Genomic DNA, 22938 nt, shown 5'->3' with positions numbered 1-22938 from the left:
GTGGTTCATTCCTTTCTAAATGTGCTTTTCCACAATCTAGTCCTGCAGTAATTCTGCAGTGTAATTGAAAATACTCCAGTATTTAAGGTTTGTATAATAGCCAATTGATACAATCTTAAAATGTGAAAGTTAGAGATATTCATTTCAAAGGGAAGGCAAACACAGGATCTCTGAATATTTGATGTGAAAAGCAGTTTACCATCATATCTTGCTCTCTTTGCAGCTTTCCGCAGGAAAGAAATTATAAAGACTAAAACCAAGGCTGGCCAAGTGAAATACTCAGCAGCAATCAGGAGCCCATGTAATCTTAAGTAAATGATTTTATGGAATGTGAGGGATTGTACAGCAAAAATAAATAAGGACACCGTTCTGTGGAAACCTTAGCAATGCTAGGTAGCTGATGGATTTTGATAAAGATTTCTAGCAATTTGCAATATCCACAGAGTTATTCTTCTGTTGCACAATGGTTGCTGTAAATCTTCAGAAATATGTTAACCAATAATACTTAGCCAATCACAGCACCAATTTAAAGTACTAAATGCAAGAGGTTGATCTGACTGAATTAATAGTTCAAGCAATGCAGAGTGAAAAGTATGCTGCAGTAGATTATCTACAATATAAGCCTATTCACATGGAAAAAAAGATGGGCCCTATAGGCTTCTCCCATGTTGAAAGGAACAATCACCATCACACTACGATCCCTTTATATCCTCTTTAGGCAACATTTTTCCTTTGCAGGGAAGAGCAGGACTGGGGGGCGGGGGGGGACTGGTCTTTTTTTGTTCGCTCAAATGTTCACTCAAATACTGGGCTCCACAACCACCAGAGAGTGAGTTTTTGAAGTTTGGCTGTAACACATAAGAAGCCAACATTGCTTCCATTAGAGAACAACTGCCTTTTCACCCCTCTCCGTTTATGACAATACTTGTGACTTCAGGATGCCCTTCTTGGGCCAAAGAGCAGAAAAATAATTTGGGCAGGGATTAACAGTGTAGAACACAAGGGGAATATAGCAGTCTTCTGGAGGGCAATATAAGAAAAATTGAAGGAGGGAGGCCAGAGGCCAGCAAAAGAGTAATGAGAATGGTAGCCGATTGCAAAACAAGTGAGGCTTTTGCCATCAAGAAATAAGTAATTTTAAGGTTGAGATTTAGAAAAGAAGCTGGTGACTGTAAAGAATGAGATGATATCAGAAGAATGTGCAAAGAAGGGGACTTGTTCTGTTGACTTGCTCCATTTTGTTTTTATTTCATTCCTCTCTCCTTGATCCTCATTTGTTTTTCTTTATTCCTATGTTGACCCTTACATGTTTACAATTTCCATGCAAGGAAAAAACAAAGGTCAACAGCTAAAGAGCTGGCCGGAATGACTGTTCCATTCAAATTCTTGGGACTGCCACTTCTACAGTGCTCGGATGACTTTTGGCCCTGCTGACTGGGAATTTTGGCAATTACAGCCTCAAATTATATGAAAGGGCCAGTCAGAGGAAAGCTGGTAGAAAGTACGGCTGGCAAAGAAGGCTGAGGAAGATGAATATCTTCACCCTCAACCAAACACCATTTGATGTTGAAGTGTTTGTTTTCTGTTGTTCTTCTGTTCAGGCTTTTTTTTTTTTTTCGGCTGCTGCTTTTTCAGTGATATAGTTTGAAGAATCTGTAGAAAGAAAGCTTTGCAACCTTGTTTGTACATACAAACACAGAGAAATGAGATTTTTTTTTGTTTTATTGGAATTACTATGACACTTTTAGATTAGTATTGTTCTTATATGCCTTTGACATTGTGTTGTATTAGTATTAGTGTGAGGTGTCAGAAAATGACCCTATATTTATCATTAATCGTACAGATGTCTAGAACTCCCAAGTCCTAGCAGATGCCTTGGGTATAATGCAGCCTTGTGCTGTTTCGGGATTCCTGTGTATCAGGAGGAAGAGTAGAAAATATATCTTTAGTTTTAGTGGTAGGATTTCTTAAACTTTAAGCTGTGTTAAGCCCCATATAGAGAACTGTGTGGGCTTTTAGCAATGCTGGTTGACTGAAAATGGCAGGGATTCTTCCTATTGCCCTAAACTTAATGAGCTGTGAAAGTTTTGTTCCTTTCTAGATGCCTAAACCCTAGTTATGTGAAGACACTTTCTAGTTCCATACTTGATCAGAGAAAGGTAGAAGCTTTGGAGAGATTCAAGTTCAAAATAAGGAAGAATTTTCTGACCATGAGAACTATTAAACAGTTGGAACAGCCTGAGTCTTAAAGAGTCATGGGTGCTTTATCTCTGGAGGTTCCCAAAGGTTGGACAGCCATTTGTCTGGGATGATTTGGGAATTCCTTATTTGGGCAGGGGATTGTAGTGGAAGATCTTCAAGGTTCTTCCAAATCTATGATTCTACGTGCATTGAAACTCACTCCCTGCAGTTACGAGCAATATAAGAAAACCCTCTCCCTTCCAACTAGAAGAAAAAAATGTAGATTGTGTTGAAGACAAATTGTGGTTAATTATCAAGGCAAGTCAACATTTATTATGTCAGATATGGAGTGAAATTCGTTATGAAATGTGCTACTCTAACTGAAAATTATTCCAAATGTTTTTACCTGATCTAACCTCTCAGTACAGCATCATTTGTTGGCAGTACATGGCCAATATTGCCTGGTCTGAAAAGCTAAATGTAATTAGGTAAAGTTTGGAAGACCATTATGGATTCTCAGGGTGTAGACTGGACCTGATAGTCAAGAAGCCATGGCAGAAAGAGGCAATTGTTACCAGTTTTGTATGGCTGCAAAGATTATATATCCATGAAGCTACTAGAAATCAAGGTTGACTTGAAAGAGACTTTATTTATTTTTACCTTTATCATTGATCCTTATGACTTGGTTCTGTGAATTATCGGTATTCTTTTGGAATAGTATGTTGATGTCCATAAGTAGATTTATGGGGAAATCCTAACATTAAAGAAGTTAATAGGATGCTGAATTATAACTCTAAACTCCAGAATATGACTATGTTTGAGGAATTATAGTTGTACTGGGCATGAGAAGTGGCAAAAAGAATTATATTGAGGAATGAGGGAAATGGTATTTTTCTAGGCATTAAGGATTGGCTTTTGGTGTAATTTATCTATTCTGGAAAAAGTAATATTTTCAACTAATCAGAAAATGAAGCAATATGTTCTCCTCTGGAATAGATTTCATGAAATTTTACAATAATACAGTGATATTTCTAGGTAGGAGTATATATTTCTGTATTTGATTATAGTATTGTATTACAAGATATCCTTTGTAAACCCGTGACATTTATACATTTAACCTATATTTTAGATATATAGTATTGTGATTTGTTAAGTTGTGTTACAATCTTAACAAAGTTTGGGGAAGGGCCCTTTTTTCATTTATTTATTGACATGGTTTCAGGTTTAATTTTCATGTGGTTTATTAATTGTTTTTAATATTGCCCTTTTCTGTAGGCTATCTTTTCTATTTTGGTGCTGTGTGGGGTGTTGGTTTTTTTTTTGTGTAATCTCCTTATAATAAAAAATAAAGATTAAAAAAATACGACACATAGCAGTATCTTTCCATAACTTCTGCCCTCTATTCATCAATTGTGTGTGTGTATATACAAAGCTGTTACTGAACTATTAGTAAACCTATTCCCTCTTCTTGGGAAACCTGATAGATTTCTTTCTAATATATTACTGCATCCTTTGAGGCAACTCATTCAGAATTTGTTTCTAGTTGATTAGTTTGCATGGGATGTTGATTAAAAATAAGATCAGGTCCCCCTGAAGAACATGGCAGAGAAGAGTCCCTGTTTTGCTGTTGGGGTTAATTGTATTGGGGGGGGGGACAACAGGAGCCAATCCCGTTAAAGAAGCGTTTGTCTGATCCCCATCTGTTCTCAAAATGGGTAACCCTTAACATTCCTTCTTCTTGCTGTGGCTCTTGCCATAGATCCTTTTCACCAAGAGAATCCAGTCGACATCCATAAATCTCTGATTGTCTTCTATTCCCTGACCATGGATGCTGCTCAGGAGCCTGGGGCCTCTCTCCTGAATAGCTGCTATTTTGCATCATTTCCTGGGAATCAGAATATAGCTGGAAGGGACCTTGGAGGTCTTCTAGTCCAGCCCCTTGCTCAAGCAGGAGATCCTAGACCTATACCATTTCAGACAATGGTCCCTGTCCAGTCTCTTCTTAAAAACTTCCAGGGATGGAGCACCCAAAACTTCTGAAGGGAAGCTGATCCACTGCTTAATTGTCCTCAATGTTGGGAAGATGCTGAAGCTCACAGCAGCTTCTATTGCTTCGTTAAATCTGTTAAGTCCCTACACCCAGTTTGTTCAAAAGCCGCCCAATGTATTTTTGCTAGTATCTGTAGGGCTTAGAATGAGCCCTCTAAGGAAAGGATCGTGTTTTCTCAGGACTCTGTGGTTCAGCGAAAAGATGAAACAAAGCCATCCTTCCTCAGTCAGAGTATGGATTGTGCATCTGTATGTGAATCAGATCTGAAAATAATTTAAGTCCCCAATTTTATACTCTGCATTTTTCAGATGGCTGCTGCAGCAGGAAGAATCACCTAATAAAACTCACTTAGAAGCATCTCTGCCTGGCAGGGAGGATTCTGCCTGGAGCCTTGGAAGGCAGCCCAATTGCCGCGTACCCCACGTTCTGGCTGAACTGAATACTGGATTCACGTTTATGCTGCACAAGGAAGCTGGATACAGGTGGCTTTGCAGCTGGCCGGAAGATTTAAACTGGGCCCTGCAGAGAATCGGCCTTAAGCTGAAGCCCCAAGTGGGCTTTACAGGCGGGTCTAAAAAATGGATCATTTTTCAGACTCCTTTAAGTTGAGTTTACTCCTGGTGGCTGCATCCATGCAGAGGTTTCTGGCAGCGTCACAGTAGTAATTTGCTATTGGCTTCTTCTGGGATTATTAGTTTTTTTTCCTTCTCAGACTAGGCTATTGCTCTGGGATTCCCAAGCAGTCTCTCATCCAAGTCTAAACTAGTCCTGCTTAGTTTCTGAGATCACCAAAGGTCAGCTAAATGCTGAGGCATCCCCAGTTTTCCTAAAGCCTGCAGAATTCCATGGAGCAAGGCTTCAACGTGCCCTTGAGAAACAGGCTATTAGCTATATAACCAGGCCTTACAACTGATTTTCCTAGCTGCTGCGGAGTTTTCTTTTTCTGGAGCCTCCACAGAGTGTGTGAACCTGGGTATTTGTAAAAGAATATGATATACATCCTTGTTTTGTTGAACTATTTTTTATAACTCAAGCTATATTATTTAGATTTGGTGGGTTTTTGTGTCAATATTAGCAAGCTGTGGGTTATGTTCCATTTGCCAATATACTGATATAACAGGTATGATGATGGCTATGGATCCATTATCCTGGATAGAATCTTTTTATTACATAATTGAAATAACTGCAGCTCCTAAGCAAATAGGTTAAAAGAACTGATTCTGTTTATCAGCTTTTGAAAGGGTAAGAAACCTCAGTGTCTGGTCTAAGGATACCCTCGCTTATAACTTTCATGTGATTTATTTTTCTATCCTTTCCTATTGAAACAACCCTTCTGAAATTTACTGTGAAGGCGCTGATCAATACCAAAGATTTCACAGCAGGAATTTCTCAGAATTGAATTCACTAGTAATAGGTGTGCAACTATAAAGGCACGATTTAAAAAAATGGTCCAAGAAAATAGATATTTATTTGCAATTTCGGGGTGGTGTGTCGGTAGTCTGTAAAAACCCTGTCAAATGGCAAATGGTATTACTGATTTTTTTTTAATGCAGATGTATTTAAATTCCTATTTAAATGTGGAATTTATGAGAAGCGGGCTGAATTGAATTCACTAGTAATAGGTGTGCAACTATAAAGGCACGATTAAAAAAAATGGTCCAAGAAAATAGATATTTATTTGCAATTTCGGGGTGGTGTGTCGGTAGTCTGTAAAAACCCTGTCAAATGGCAAATGGTATTACTGATTTTTTTTTAATGCAGATGTATTTAAATTCCTATTTAAATGTGGAATTTATGAGAAGCGGGCTGAATGAGAGCACAAAACTTGGATAGAACTCTCACTACAAAGAATTTCATTATCTGGCTAAATGTTAACTGTTGGGCAAGAAAGATATAAAGTCGGAAATAATTGGAAACTTCACCAAAAGGACGACTGCTACTAGGGGAAGATTAGAATCTTCCATTACTGTACAACGTGTATGCTGAAGCTTTGCATTTTGCTGCAGATCCAAAAGTACAAGATCGCTGCCCAACAGAACTTGCATCAAAAAAAGATGGTTCTGGCAGCTTCCATTGTACATTACATTACAGCATCAGGAGCCTTGTGAGATGGAAGATGCTGTCTGTGACAAGCATTCTGGATTCAACTTGTGTCAGGTGGAGAGCCTGTACCGTTGAGTTTGATACAGGCAGAGCCCTGAACTATGTTACAGAATATCTCTGCCTTTTCTATTTCCTTTGATAAGATCACATTCTTAAACAGATCCTGGTTCTCTTTTCAAGGAAAAGGAAATGTGAAGTCGTCTTGAATTTTCTATTTTATCCAGACTCACAAGCCAAAGAGATTTCTCCCCACCCCACCTTTGAAATCTCATTCGGCCACACTATATACTTGCCTTTCTTTCTCATGTCTCTTGACCGGTACAAGTCTTAACTTTCTTCAGCTGCCTTGGCCTTGCTGGTTTCAGTCCCCAGGGATTGGGAGAGAGGTCGAAAAAGGAAGAAACAAGCTTTTAGAAGTCAGTATGCCGCCCTGGGTCATTATATCTCTGGAAGTGCTCCGAACATCTTGGCCACTTTCTCTGGGGTGATGCCTGAGTAGGCAGCAAGGCTGAGCTAGGTACCCCACCCTTACTGTATTGGCGAAGCGAAGCGAAGCTTGCTTAGTGGCCTATTTATCGCAGGGCAAGAAGCTGAGCTGCAGCAGGTGAGGGGTTAAGTGCAGGCTCAGCTGTTCCGGATTTTCTTGGTTTCCTAGCGAGCTGTTTGATATCTGAATGCACAGGGGACTCCCCCCGCCTCTCCACCCTCTCTTTCTTCCCCCTACCCCCACGCGCGCATACGCACACACACACACACACACACACACACCCTTTGCAGACCATGCGCTCGTTCAGCCGCTTCGTCTAATGGCACCGACTCTCAGCCGGCACGCTGCTCCTTCGCTGTTTGAGCCGAGGACACAGAAGGCAGCTCCTCTCATGGAGCCCTCTTAAATAGCTCCACACGAGGGAGCTGCCAAAGGGGGGCGAAAACGGAGAAAAAGCAAGTACTGTGAAGAGAAGAAGCAGAAGGAGCTGCCAACATCGCCGCTCCTGGGTTTGCTGGCGACCCATGCTCTGCTCGATGGCTAACTCAGGCTGCCTCCTGGTCTCCAACTCAGCCTTGCTCCCGCACTCTCTCCCTTGCCCCCCAGCCTTCCTCTACCTCCAGCAGGTAAGTCGCCTCTTTGTGCCTCCTGTTCACACGTGGTTGGCCTCCCCCCAGGGCTAAAAGATCAGGGCTTCCCGTCGCCCCTACCCCCGGCTCCCCAAAGGCAGGTCTACCTTGCTCACAGGTTGAAGATGGGCTCCAGGGTAACACCTGTGCGCTGTCTGGCTGCGGTAGGGCTGACTTGGCAGTGAGCTCAAGATCAAGGAGATGACACTTCTCTGAGCTTGTAAGGGGGGGGGGTGCAGCACTGTTCAACTTTACCTCTCCCCCCCCCATTAAGATAAATAGGTGGCTGTGTTGTATATGTGGAGTGTACCTGTTTGTGTTACCAGTAAAACCCCATTTCGAATGTGTTTAAAGCCTGATTTCTGCCAGCAGATGCATGTGGGCTTCCGATGGGCTATCTCGCTCTTCTTGCTGTCTTTCAGTTGCCTTTTTGTTGCAGTCAAATTTTATGCTTCCAGGGTGGCCTGAATGTGGCTGTTTTGTATGTATACATGTGAAGTAATTTCAAAGATAGATCTGTCTGTCTCAGCTTGGCCCTCCAAAGTGCTGCAACCCAATTTCCAGCCAGCTTTGGCTTTGCCAGGCGTGTCTCCCCTTAGCTGAAGCACCTCGCTGCAATGTGAGTCTAGTTCCTTAACTTCTCTCAAGGGGAGGGGGGCTTGTGATGCCCACAGCACCCTCACCAGCAGGGCAATGGCACTTTCTTTCACTTTGGCACTGTGATCAAGGAGCCGCACATGTTTCTCGCCTGGGATCTCCAGAGGAATGGAAGCCGTTGCTTCAAAAGTCTCTTTGCAGCATCGGAAATCCCAGTCTCCCAGCTGTGCTAACCCTTCCATTTGAGCTCAAAGGAGTTTTTAAAAATTCATAGCTTCCTAACCATTGGCACTAAGTAGTTGACGTGGCCAGCCACCTTTGGGGTAGAAGGGCAGTCCCAGCTTGTTCTAAAATCTTAAATAAAAGAAAGAAGGTTATAATCTTTTGCTTTAATGCTTCAAACCTTTGAACGGAAGGAGAAGATAATTCACACCTAGGACTTCCTTAAGTTTGCAGAGTAACGCGGCTGCTTTTTCCTCTCAGCAATCTGGAGAAGGGGAATTCTCTGAATCATGATTTTCTCTTTTCTTAGTAGGTGTTAGTCAGAGAGCCAGAAATTGAATGGCTCCTGTTCCAGAGGAAGCATGCGAGTTTGGATGAGAGGCTTTTTGTAATTTCAGTGTCTTCTTGCTAAGGCATGGAATTCCCTGGGAAAATGAAGACTCATTCAGAAAAATATCACAGTCAGCTGCATGAGGGATTTATGAATACTTGAAGGGAATACTAGGGAAGCCTCTCTTGCTTTGAACTAGAAGACAGACTAATATGATTAAAACACGGAGGGTATTCTGTTAGGGGAATCCTTTGGGGTTTTGCTTTTGGTCGCACTGCGTAGCCCTTCAGCCAGCTAAGACTTCAGGAAAGCTGCATGGACGTTTTGCCTGGTGCATATTGCATTTCCTGTAGACCGGGCAAGGGAATATTGCAAGGAAGTTCATTAAATGAGTGGTTACAACCCAAAACATCAGCACAGGGGAATTTAGGGGAAGGAGAAGCTTCACTGAATAGCTTGATTTTCTTAGCTTTTCTCAAGCCTCCTTATTTTCATCTGACTTCCCCACCCTCTGCTTTCTAAACCTCTCCCACTTTGTAGGTATTAAGTGTATTGGAGGGGGGGGGTGTTATATAATTTTAGGGAGATTGTTTGTTTGTTTGTTGTTTGTTTTGTTTGGAGAACAGGCTGAATTTTCTTTTACACTGGGCAGGAAACAATCTGCATCTCAAGTTTTTATTCATTATCAAATTAATTAAAAATTAATTTAAAAACCATTAAATAATATTTCAAAACAAGAAAAAAATAACTGGCAAAAACTATGTATTGTATGCAAAGCGCTTAAGGAGAGGCCTATGTGGAAGCTGCAGCTTGTTACACAATTATTCCTGTCCTGTCCCCCACCATTTTGATTCAGGTTTATTCCTTTGAGGCCTTGCTGCATGTGGCATGGAGACTGAATGTAGGCTCGCTGACTTGGTTCATTTTGGGGCATTCAAAAGTAACTTTAAGATTGAATGTTAACCTTAATTGTGGCTTGGTACCTATGGTGGGGGAGAAAAAACCCACACATTCGATAATAAGCAAAATATCTGTGATCTCTACTGCCCAAGGAATTTTTACCCAAGTTAAAAACCTGAACGCTATGAAAAGTTGATAATGAAAACTAAATTATTTAGACCCATCAACATGTTTGTCAAATATCAAGAGTGTCCAGTTTCAATTTACCTCAAGCTCTTACTTAATTAGCAGAAGTTTGGTGACATTCAAATGACAATCCAGAGCCAGTTCAAGATTTTTGACTTTGGCGAGAAAATGTGCAGATGCCATGCACGTGTGCACATGCACACACACACTCATATTCCTATATTAATTAGATAATAGGCAATTTTGCGAGATTTTAATGGAGCCGCCAGATATGGCAAATTGAAGCTGCCATTTCACTGCCTCTCCAAAGGGATATGTTTGTTTCTTCCCGTTACTTTTATTTAATTTTTGTTCTTGTAAACACCTTTTAGAAAAAGAATATTTTTTAATAGCTGGGGATATATATTAGCTAAATGGATCCTTGGCCTAACACAATACCTTTATCATACTAATTTATCTTGTTTGCAAAATAAAGATTCGTCATTCAAAAGTTTAAAAATTGAATATTTTGGCCCAGTTTTAATAGTGATGATGCTAATATATTCAGTCATAATAGGATTATTTTTGCACATTTTTAATATTTGATTACATGTTCACAGATGTTAAATGTAAAAGGATCAGTTGTGCAATCTCTAGTGACCCTTTATCTCTTATAGATGCGTTGTTCAGAGTTTCTCCTCTAAACTTCCAAGATTAAAAACCATAAAAATAAGTGTCTCCTTCATTAGTCCTTGCTAATTGCTTGACACTTGATGTGCATATAAATGGATGTGTGTAATATTGTATATGATATTAGTTTAACTGAGCCATTTGGGAGTACATAGCCAAAATATTGCATTGATTTTGGTTAGCAAAAGTATAATCTTACATAGCATTTACAGGCAAATTCAGAATGGGTTTCAGAAACTAAAGCTTTAAGAAACAGGTTTAGGAAATAGTAAAAAAAATTTCTGCATATAGATAAGCAATATGTGTGGAGTTAAATAAATTAGAATGCTTTTATAATGGATACCTATCCATAGATGTTTGTAATTATACATATAAGATGGGTATATATTTTAGATGTTTAGAAGTAAATTGAAAATGTGGGGCTTTATACTTGGAGCAAGCTGAAAATTATTGTTGTGTGTGTCCAATGACAAGCTGAATTGTTCACGTGAATTTCCACACTATTGGCAGGGAACATTTTTAGTAAATGGTAGGGCTGAAATTGGATTTTACCACAGTTCAAATAAAATTTGAACGTTTGTTTCATTAAGTTTGATTTGCTCCATCCCTAGTGAATGTCAGAGTTTTAGTTGAATTACTTTAATATTAATTTACCGCTTATATAGTGAGGTATTAAGATGTGTCTGTCCCATAATATGCTGTGATCCACTGTCACCCGAATCCCATTGCAGAGGCATTGTAATTTTTTTTAATTTGGAGATGGGGAGATTAACATGCCTACCACATGCTAGCTGAAGTCTGAAGGTTGCTTCAGATTCTGTCAAGATGTTGAGTTACTTTAAGTGTGTGTGCCTTCAAAATAAAAGTGCTTTCCTTCTGATAAAATGCAGATTTAGCTCTTTCCAAAATCCTATTTTGAGTTGCTGTTCCAAAGTCTGCATGTAAAATTCAGCTACTATTCTAGTCACAAAACTCTCACACACATTCTGTCTTAACAAAGGGGATGAAAGAGTACAGTAGAGTTCAGTCTATGAAGAGGACTCAAAATTTCTTCCACACATGGTGACACATTGATTTGGAAACTGATTATCTGTTGACAGAAGCCATATAAAAGGCAAAGTTTGCCCTTTGCTGGAGTTTTATTAAATGCATGTGCATAAACTGTCCCATGTTGAGTAGGACTTTTTAATATTTCATTATAATCTCCAATATTTGGAAGATAATGATTTGCAAAGATTGGTGTCAAAAGCTGCCTCAAAGAGCCTAGACTGTGGTGTCATCTTCCCAGCCCCTCCAGGTTCTGCTGCCCCGGTTAGCATTTGGATCTGTATGTGGATCTCAATAGATATGATAGGCAATTGAAGCTGGCAAGTAAGAAATTCTTTTGGTTGCAGATGGGAAGAGGTTGGGGAGAAGAAAGAGGTGAACATCAGGTGTGTGCAGGTTGCATTGAGGGTTGAGCCACAGCATTGTGGCTGACCTAAATCAAAGATAAATTAAAAAGAAGCTACAAAGCCACCAAAGGCTTTTCCTGGTGCAGCAGAATTGACAGAGATCACCTTCTTCCTGTCCAGTAGCTTGGTGCTTAAAAATTAAAAATCTTCCTGTCCAGTAGCTTGGTGCTTAAAAATCTCATCGTCATTAGACGTTGATTAAATGAGGACCCAGATTGTTGGGGGCAATATGTTGACTATGTAAACCACTTACAGAGGGCTGTAAAGCCCTGCGAAGTGGTATTACTATTGCTATTTATTTTCTGCTGCAAACAGCTTTCTTTTGCACCAGTTAGTTCAAGCTACACTCCACTGTGAATCATCTTGCTGAACTGGTTATGTGTTCAATGGATCCTGCAATCAGCACTGGACAGACTGTATTAATGTGGGCTGGTTTGTGGAGAGAGAATCAAAACTTCTTGTAAATTTACTCACTCTGATATGTGTTGTTTGAAGGCAGCAAGAATCCTATGAAGTTTGGGGCAAGCACAAGCACAGTTTGCTTCCAAAAGGATAGAGCCTTCTTGAACTCAAAAAGACTATAGCTTAAAAGGAACTTGGAGGTAGGAGAATGATGTCAGCAAACTAAAAACATCCCTGGAGAATAGGTATTCTTTCGTCACCAATCACATTGTTAAAGATGTAATTCTTTCTTAGTTATTTAGTCTTATTAACTGCCTCTTCAACCCTTTCAATATTTTTCCCCTTATTTTTAATAGTCTCAGCCTAGCTAGGATCCTTTTTTGTTCTGCTGCCCTAAACCTGGAAGTAGCTGGTGGATATTAGGTCCAGACAGTCTACAGGAAATGTTTTACATAGAGTTTTAGACAAACACATCAAGACAGGTTAATATAGCAGCATTAGTAATTCATTTAATCTTAGCTGCAGAGGGGGGGACAGAGGTTGTAAATTAAGGGGGAGAGTCAAAGCAAAGCAAAAAATAAAGACCAAATTAAATGGAAGTTGGCAATTACAGGTAGTTCTTATTTAACCAACCATAGCCAGGACTAACAACTCTGTCACTAAGTGACATGGTCATTAAGCAGAACATCACATGACTATGACTAGTGTTACAATTTCACTTCTACTGCATTTAATAAGCCAACACCCATGATTGTTAAGTGAGATACCATGTGACCACAACTTGCTACTTCCTGTTAGCTTTCCTATTGAGTTTGTTTTTGGAAGCTAGCTGTGTGGATAACAAATGGCGATCACATGACCATGGAAAACTGCAACTATTGTAAATATGCACTGTTTGCAAAGGTGCCCAAATTGTGACCACATGATTGCTGGGATGGCTGCAAGTTTGAGAACCAGTTGTAAATCTCTTTATTTAGCATCACTGTAACTTTGAACAGCTGCTGAATGAGTCATCGGTAACCAAGGACTACCTGTATTGATCTATTTATGCCACATTACTTTTTTCTTATATGAAAAATGTGTGTGTATTAATTATAAGAAATACTTCTAATCAGACTAATTGGATAAGATTTATATCTTCCTTGCTTGCATATATTCACTTAAAGCAGAGGTATGAAAAGTGAAGATAGGGCCATACTTTTTAGGTGCCTAAAGCAGGGTGTCAAACTGGTGGCCCGCGGGTTGGATGCATCACGTGCAGGCCATGCCCACCACAGCTCCACAAAGGGAAAAACGTCGCGATACGGCAATGTGACACCATGAGTTTGACACCCGTGGCTTAGAGTGTCAGGTCCCCCCACCTCCCGTTGCTGCTACCATTTTTTAAAAAAACTAAGTAGATCCTTAAAATACACCTTAAACTTTACAGACTCCATTTCATCCTTTCACCTCCCCCAAATACGTCCTGCATGCACCCACTTGGAATGCAACTCTTGAACTGTGGCTCTTAGGTTGATGAAATTTGTAATATCCTGACATCCAGCCACCCCACTGAGGCTGTTTGGTTCCTGCATGTGCAAATACACGCCCCCAGCAACCCACCTGCTCAAACAACATTTTTCCACATTGTTTTATAATACAGCTCTTATACAAATAGATATTCAAGTGTTTTACTAATTCGGGACGTGCTGTATGTGTATCAATTCATATACTTTCATGTGTACTCATTTTAAGCACGTACTTAACATGCGTAAATACATAGATGTAGAGGTTTTTTTAAAAAATCCCTGCTTTCATTTTAACTCAGGGAACTTTATGCATAATAGACCAAATTCAATACTTTTGCTAGCAGTGATAAGCAAACTTTAATTGAAAGATTTGGTGAGTACTTTATCTGGACCTTAATTTTTATAGCTTCCATTTTGGCATCTATGGAGTCATTGTATTCACGTCTAGTATTTGCTACAATGGATAAAAGTGACTTGGATCCCAGATGGTGATGATGATATGTTCTTTTAACTAGAAACATCCTGTGGTTTAATAAATGGTTTAACATGTGAACATGTGTGTGCATACAAACATTCCACCTTCCTTGGTTTGAAATTATATGATGGGGAGAGAAATTTGCCAAGATGCACCACAGCCATTAGAGCAACCCAGAGCAGCTAATGGCACCAGTTTAGCCAACGTTAAAAGTTGACTGAATTCTCTTGACTTCATGGTTTTGTCATACTAGTTCAGAAGAACAAGAAAGAAAAAGGTGCATAAAAGGAATAAGAGAAGAACTATTAAACCAAAGCAGAGTTATTATCAAGGAATGTCAGAAAACCAGGAGCCTAGTAGCACTTTTTCTGACTTGATTGATTGATTGATTGATTAATTGATTGGATTTATTAAAGGAGCCCAACTGGAAAAAGACAGATACATTCAGGCTTGTCGTGTCCCACTCCTCCGCTGACGGCCGGGTCAGGGAAATCCGAATCAGGCGTGCCTCTGCAGCTCTGCCAAAGTCCTAGCAAAGTCCTCAGGGCAGGCAGGAGACCAGAAAGTGACTTCAGCAAGATATGTTTAGACTTTGCCTGACTCAGAGAATGCCAGAAAGCAGATCCTTTATATAGGCCATGGGGTGTGGCTCCATGACTCAGCACTTATCCAGGCCTGCCCCTCCCTTCCTTCTGTTGCCTCTGCCTATCAAGTCTTCTGACGCGAGGGTCACTCCAGTCGGCAGCTGTTGGCAATTGACCTCCCTCAGGCTCACATGCTGTGGAGGAGGGGGAGGGGTCTAGTTGCTCCATTTGCCTGGGCATGGAGCCAGAGCTGGGGGCTGGAGGTATTTCCTCCTCTTCAGCCTGTCTGGGCACGGAGCCAGGGCTGGGGCCGGGAGGCATACTAGGACATTCCTCCGTGTTCGGAAGCAGATAAGAAGGCCCTGGCTGTGGTGAGATCGGACGAGACACAACAAGGCTCAGATTTTATTTCTGGAATTTATAATATTTCTAGGTTGTTTTACGGTTGAAATTGCAGATAAAATTTCTTGTTCATGAACTGATGTGTACTTCTACTGAGAAGCCTGCTGTCCTTCTAATATGGTTAGACAAGAAAGGGGCAATAGCTTACTGATATAAGTAGTCCTCAACTTATATCCATTTGTTTAGCTACCATTGGAAGTTATGACACTGAAAAAAGTAACTTACAACCAATTCTCATTTTTATGACTGTTGTAACATCCTCGCAGTCACATGAGTGTGATCTGATTGCCTGGCAATTGGCTTGCATTTATGACCATTAGAGCATCCTGAAGTCATATGAATGCGACCAGGAACTTGGCAACCAGCTTGTACTTATGACAGTTGCAGCATTCTGCAGTCACATATCGCAATGTTTGACTTTCTCATCCAGCTTCCAACAAGCCAAGTCAATTGGGAAGCCTGCAGGAGATTGGAAGCTGCAATTGTATGATGTCTTGCTTAATGAGATGGCAAAAATGATGATAAAGTTTAGTGTTGTTACATGATGTCTCATTTAACAACTGCACCATGTAACATTGAATTTTCCACTCCCAATTGTGACTGTAAATAGAGAATTACCTGTTCTGCTTGCCAGAATTCCTTCAGAGCTTGCATTGGCTTAGCTTGTTTCTCTTTGTGCAGATCTGTGTTTTTGAAATAAAACCTTCAGCAGAGAAAGTCTGCTAATGTCAGATGCAAATAACTGGGAGCATTTGTTGAATTCTATGTATAGTAGAGTTTATTATTGCTACCTATACACAAAAATCTAGTCAACTAACAAGCAAAGCTAAATTAGCTGTAACTAAGGATCAGCAGAATTCACTGAACTTGGGTCTCTTGTGGTAACACAATGACTCTAAACTGATGACACATTTAACTCTCCCTTCCAGCTCAGCCTGCTTTCTCCTGTAACTATTTCTGTTTATCTCAGTCCAACTCTTTTCTTCATTTAAGCCACATCCACAGCTGTAAGCCAGCTCTCTTGAATTACTTGTCCCAAACAATGAAAGATGCAGCCCATCACTTTAGTTGTGAAGTCAACTTTTCCCTAAATTATTTTTTGTAAAAGGTTTTGTATTTTTTTCATGTGTGAAGAAGATTAGAGGTAAATATGTATACCAGCTACCTATTTAATGAATTAATGTGCTATTTAATATTAGTAATGACATCTAATCTTAATATTTAACATTGTTACCAGATATATGTGTCTTATTGTGAAAAGAGTTCAAGTATATGAACATAATCTAATTTTTATTATTTGTTAATAACATGAGATATGGTATGAACAGATCTTTGAATTATTACAGCAGGTGATTAGTTACTGAAATGGCTCGAACTTGTCTTGATGCAGGGGAAAGAAATTTATTTTTCCCTTATTTTTCCCTCCTACCCTTTTTTTCCTCTGTACTTTTTATTTTTCCTTTCCTTTTTTATCTTTTTCTTAGTTTACGTTAGGTTTTTATCTTTATATTTTTAAACTTTAATAAAAATTATTATTTAAAATAATGGAAAAAATTGAATTTTTCTCAGTATTGGGGCATGTACATCTGGCATAAAGTTTGCCCACAATATGATTCAGGGTAGTTCTGAGTTTAGCTCCTCTCATTTTAGAAAACATTGATATCTGGAATCCTTACTTGATGACCTCACCCCAGCTTTTGAATATAGTCCTTGGGGAAAATGCATTTTGTATACATTCAAAACTATTATTGATCCTTTGTTAACATATCCGAGTTCTGTGTCCGCAGAACAAGTATATCATTTCATAATCTACCAAGTATTTGTATCATTTCTGTGTTTGTGTGAACTTTGTGCTTCCTACTGAGATGTTCAGTGGGTTTTGATGACCCACGATAGTCGAGTTCAGATCTTGAAGCATGATATGTTTGGCCACATCTCGCACACTGGGAGAGAAAACAAAAATTTGCGTATAATAAAAGTTCTTTTTTTCTCTTTAATTTTAATTGAGCTGCAGGGTTTAGAATCCTACATTAAAATTCTGTGAGTAGAAAAAAAAATCTGCCGTAGACAGGAAAACAGTGCAAACATTTTGACAGACTAGGCTAGCAGAGGTAAAGGAAAGATAACACTTGTATTTGTAGACAACGAGTTTGAGGGAAGGATTGTGCTATGCAGATGTCCCTTTCTTTACTCATTAAACTAAAACCCTCATGAACTTGGTTGGTTTTGAGAAACTGTTTGTGCCATTCACTGTAAACATTAGGAATGGGAATTTGCTGTTTATAAATCCAAGGTGCCTATTTGGTGAGGTTGGTTAGATGACACAGTCCTAGTCCTTAGACTCTCTTCTATACAGGTAATTCTCCACCCACGACTATAATTGAGCCCAAAATTTCTGTTGCCAAGCGAGACAGTTGTTAAGAGACCATTGCCCCATTTTGCAGCCTTTCTTGCCACAGTTGTTAAGTGAATCACTGTAGCTATTAAATTAGTAACACGGTTGTTAAGTGAATCTGGCTTCCCCATTGATTTTACTGGTCAGAAGGCTGCAAAAGTGATCACATGATACTGCAACCATCATAAATACTGGTATGAACCGGTTGCCAGCATCTGAATTTTGATCACGTGATCATGGGGATGCTGCAATGGTGGCAAGTGTGAAAAACGGCCATAGGTCGTTTATTTCATTACCGTTGTAACTTCAAACAGTCTCTAAACAAATGTTTGTTGTTGTTAAGTCAAGGACTACGTGTACAGTCATTTTGGCTGAATGTCTGGCGTCATAAAAAGTTTGTCTCACTTTTGCAAGATTTCTGGAAAGAAAGTCGTCATAACAAATTCAGGAAATTGGACATCTGGCAAAATGCAACAGAAAAACGATGCCAGTGTAGCCCAGAGGAAAGTCCCAGTTCACTTGGAAGTACCCCTCCCGGTTATGTCCTAGCCTGGACTCTTCTTTGCCAGGTGTCTCACTTACTCAGATAATTCCAGCTGGCTCCTGGCTCCTCCGTCTCTAGAGAGCTTCTGCCAGAATTGAGCCACCTTCTTGCTGTATCTGAGATGAACATCCATTACTGATGGAATTTGCACTGAATCAGCAGGTTCTAGTCCAAGCCTCTGGATGATCTTGGAGCAGATCCTGCCAGGATGTAATCTCTGGCCCTAAGGGATCAGCTTCAAACAATGAGGCAATCCCTGGCAGAGAAGACAGTCTGGGGAGCAAATCCGGGGAGTGGCTCCAATGATCAGAGTGATGTTTAGAAAACCATAAGAAAAAGAAGAATTAATTAATTAGGGGGGTCTTGTTGGAACCTCAGATAAATTGAGATAAGGTAGAGAAGGTATATATGCCCAGCTCCAAGAGAGGGATAGAAAAGAAGCTATGAAGTTGACCAGATCAGGTTTGAGCAGACGGGCAGAGGAGCAATTATTTCTTGATTTAGTATGCTGCACCAATAAAATGTTCCAAATCTCCAGGATCGGAATTTGTTCCCTGTTTCATTTTTCACCGCTGCCTCCTCTCTGTTCATTCTCATTACTTTCAAAGTGCTGCTTCCATTGCCTTGTCTGGCTTTGGACTTTGCCTAACTTTTTAATTGTCAGGTGCTGGCACAAGATATGAAAATCTATGGGACATTCTTTGGTGTTATCTTCAGCTGCCTTTTAGGGGTTTTTTTTTAAAGCAGTGAAAAGGGGCTAATCCCTTTTTCCTACTGCAGGGCCAGCATAAATACTTAACATGACACTAGTCTTCAATGTCTGGATTTCAACGCCCTTTCCCAACCAAGATTCTGGCTAGGAGCTTGGGACATCCAGCATCTGATGCCTCCGCTACTCAATAGTAATTAATGAAATCGTGTAATATTTATGCAACATGTTTTGTAGGACTCGAAGACAATTTTGCTGCTATGTCACTCATGGTGTATACAGACGGTTATTTGTCATTGAAATCTGTTTAGATTATAATCATCCTTTAAACTGACTGAATCAATTTTTAAAAACTATTTCAATTCCAAAACATCTGCATGGTTGATTGATTCACAAGATGAAGGAAGTGTGATGTTCACTAATTAAACTATATTTTTCATACTTACATCAGAGTACAAACTGCTTGCCCAAGACATTTGCTGCCCAAGGCAAAGTAGGAAACAATCCTTCTGTCCATCTCAAATCCAGAAACATATTCTGGCATTAAAGAAAAAGGAAAAGAAAAAAGACAGCACTAGTAAATTATATATCTGACAGTTTTCTACCCTTTTGTTATTCTCAGAAAAATCAGCTGCCTGAAGCCAAAGTCTCAATTTGACCAGTGGTCAGCCCAGTCCTGAAAAATTTAATCAGAACCAGAGTAAGTGCAGTCCCTCAATGAGCAGCTCCAGTAATTATAACTTGCCTTTACAGATTAAACAATGGATGTTTTAATTACCCAAATTGTAATTAGGCTACTTGCATATAAACTTTTTAGCAACAATGGCATTGGTCAATCAGATCTGGTACTTTGTACAGTATGTGTGCAGGGGGAAGTCCTTTTGCACTTTAAATTGCACCCGGGTTATATGTCTGATTGTTCTAGTAATGAGCATCAAACACAAGTGGGTAATCTTAGGAGCAACTAAAATGTCCCATTCTGGAGAACAGTGTTTAGAGTTGTTAAAATGAACTCACAATTAACATATTGATGAGTACTTTTTCATTAAACCATAACAAAAATGAAATTGTGTCTCTCTATGCCTTGCCCTCCAGTATAATCCTAATACGCCATCAACTATACAGGCTATTTCACTAAGTTTCAATGGCCCTGCCTCCCTAGACATAGAGGCCTGAAGCATATTTAGGGCTAAGAGTCCCAAAACCAAAAAGAGAGCTGGAAAATGGGATCCTTGGAAAGTGGGAGCCAGACAGTAAGAAAAACCAGATGGTTAAAAAATACAAGTTCATCCATCAATGAATCCTCTGGCTAAACCCCTTGCATTGGGAGAGTAGTGGGCACAGAGCTTCTCTAGCAATTCTCACCATCCCTCCAACTTTGAGAATCGGAGGCAAGATGCATGGGGTGGGAAATTTGTGTCCCTCCAGTTCATGCAGAACTACAGTTTCTAATATTCTTCCCACTGGCCGCGATGGTTAGAGTTGATGGGAATTGGAGTCCAACAATCTCTGGAGGGTTGGTCTGGTAAGTCTAGAAAGGCAAGTGATAGGAAGACATGGAATGAGACGGCAAATCGTTTGGGGACCTGCATGTTTTGAGGAGTTAATTAGAGTTAATTATACTAATTAGCTTGTAAATGAAACTCAGAAATTCCAACCAGATATATACAGTATTGCAATATCTTCGCTGCATCTGACTAAACTAGGTGCTTATCAGCTGCTGCGGCTGCAGTTTCCCATGGCTTTGCAGTTTTTCTTTCTACATGTGTATGTTCCAACTCATCCAGCCATTAGTCCCCACTTGCATATCTTGTTTGAGGAAGTTGTATCAGGCATTGTGTGAGAAATGGTTGCTTCCAAATGGAGTTGAAATGATGGCCACTTCCAAGTGGGACTAGTAGTGTTCATATGCATGAAATTTAATGGGAATAAGTTCAGAACTTCTTATATTCCCACCACTTCTGATGTATTAAAGAGGATAGCTGTATACAGATAGTCCTTGACTTATGACTACAATTGAGCCTAACGTTTCTGTTGCTAAGGGAGACTAAGTGAGTTTTGCCCCATTTTATGACCTTTCTTGTAACAGTTGTTAAATGAACAACTACCATTATTAAGCTAGTAACACACTCGTTAAGTGTATCTGATTTCCCCGCTGATTTTACCTGTCAGAACGTCACACAAGGTGATCCCAGGATTCTGCAACCGTCATAAATACGAGTCAGTATTTTTATCATCTGAATTTTTATCATGTGATCGTGGGGATACTGCAACGGTCATAAGTGTGAAAAAATGGTCATAATGGTCACTTTTTTCAGCGCTGCTGTAACTTTGAACGGTCACTAAATGAACTGTTGTAAATTGAGGACCACGTGCAGTGCTTTTCATTTGCTAACACAGTTTCTCCATCTGAAAACTCTTTTTTGAGTTTAGCCCTTCACAAAGTTCTCCAGGCCATAACCTTTGTGGAAGCCTTGTCAATATTTCCTGAATCTTTCCAACATTTACAAGTGCCCCAGTTTCTGGCTGTTCCTTTATGCATGTTCTTCAAACATAAATAAAGAAAACAGAGTGGAGGTACTTTTTTTAGAATAGTGGAGCCACTCTGGAAATTGCTACCTGTCTAAATATACTTAATTTTCTCAGAGTAGTTTTAAAGAATGGTTTGGCAGCGCTGAAGCAGAAGTTGTGCTGCTTCGCATTTACTCCATCACAAAAGTAATTTTGGGGTGGTTTTTTTTTTTTTTTTCAAACAAAGCCCTATTTTCTTTCAGCAAAGAACAAATAAATAGATAGATGCCAAAAACCTCAGTATGTTAATCAGCAAAGCTAGACTCGCTCCTCAGCCAAGAGACACACAATGAGCTTTATCACCTGCAACCTCAAAAGCAATCCTAATTGTTTTTAGCAGTGGGTGGAACTCCCAAGGCATCCTAGTCTCTGGTGTGTAATATAAACCAAGTGTAACTGTTTGCTGGTTAACAGTGAATCTACGAGCTAAACTGAGATGGTTTTTTGTAAGACTATGTGTGGTTTTATACCAAAATGGTGAGGCACCCATCCTCCTTTTTTAGGTGTTTCATTTGATGTATTGGGAGGGGGAGGGGGAGAGAGATGAGTGTGCACTTTTTATTAATTATGGCTTTTGGAAAAGTTGTGTCCTTCGCAACTCCTTTGACTAAATACAGTTGGATACTTCTATTTCACGGCCCCATAAAAACCATGCAATAAATGCAGGAGGAGAGAGACTTCTGGCCTGGGATCATCCCAACCCTTATTAGTTTGAGCTTCTACTTCCACAGATAAAGAGCTGATAGAGTTTCTTCAGCCCATGCTCGGTACTCCCCCTCACTGCCAATGCTCTACAGCTATAATCTCGTTCTATTAATCGCCCACCCCTTCCTTCCAAGTGGCCACTTCAGCATTTTCCTGCCTAGCAAAGCCAGAGCACATTCCCAGCCCTCATCAGACCATTCAGAGCCCCTGACAGCCACGAATACCTGACGCCGACACCTTCTCGCTCTGTATCGATCCCCTCTCCTTTCCAATCAGTGCTGCCAGGGTGATGGATCAGAGAGGCTGTGGCCTTGTGCACCCTCTTTCTCCCCCCCACTTTCTCCGCTGATGCAACCACAATGTGTGGGAACTAGGAGGAACACCTGATTCCTCCATGGAAGTCTCATACAGAAATTAAGCTGGACCTACAACTGCCTAGCTGTGCCATTACAGCTCCATGCTCTGCTTCATGTTGCTTTCTTTCTCTTGACAGTAGACTTCTCTCCAACTGACATTTAATGTCAATGTGAACTCTAGCACAGGAGTCCCCAACTCCCGGTCCGTGGACTGGCCACGGCATGCCTGAAATGGGGCTGTGCAAACAAATGAAGCCCCATCCACGGGATGCAGGCAGCTTCTGAAACCACACCCTCTCTGGGCCACGGAAATACCTCCCTCCATGGAACTGGTCCCTGGTGCCCCTGGGGGCCACCGTTCTAGCATATCTGGTGAGGACTTTGATCCAGGCCTTTCCCATGAGCTATGGTGGATAATATTTTAGGATGGTTGAAACCAGGATTTGTAATATTTGCAGTGCTGCTTCTCGTCTTTTCA

General features: G+C 40.2%; 1 protein-coding gene across 1 annotated transcript in view; it reads left to right on the top strand.

Moving 5' to 3' along the window:
• The first annotated feature begins 7125 nt into the window (after positions 1-7125).
• RBFOX3 (RNA binding fox-1 homolog 3) overlaps positions 7126-22938 on the top strand; it is a 68054-nt gene continuing 52241 nt past the window's right edge. The window contains exon 1 of the mRNA XM_058167190.1: positions 7126-7447. Coding sequence (XP_058023173.1) covers positions 7346-7447 — 102 coding nt within the window. The 5' untranslated portion in view covers positions 7126-7345. The remainder of the gene's footprint in view (positions 7448-22938) is intronic.

This window comes from Ahaetulla prasina, chromosome 2, assembly GCF_028640845.1.
Source record: "Ahaetulla prasina isolate Xishuangbanna chromosome 2, ASM2864084v1, whole genome shotgun sequence".
NCBI classification, from domain to species: domain Eukaryota; kingdom Metazoa; phylum Chordata; class Lepidosauria; order Squamata; family Colubridae; genus Ahaetulla; species Ahaetulla prasina.
The sequence above is the reverse complement of the archived record's forward strand: the minus strand, read 5'-3'. Positions and strand labels throughout refer to the sequence as shown.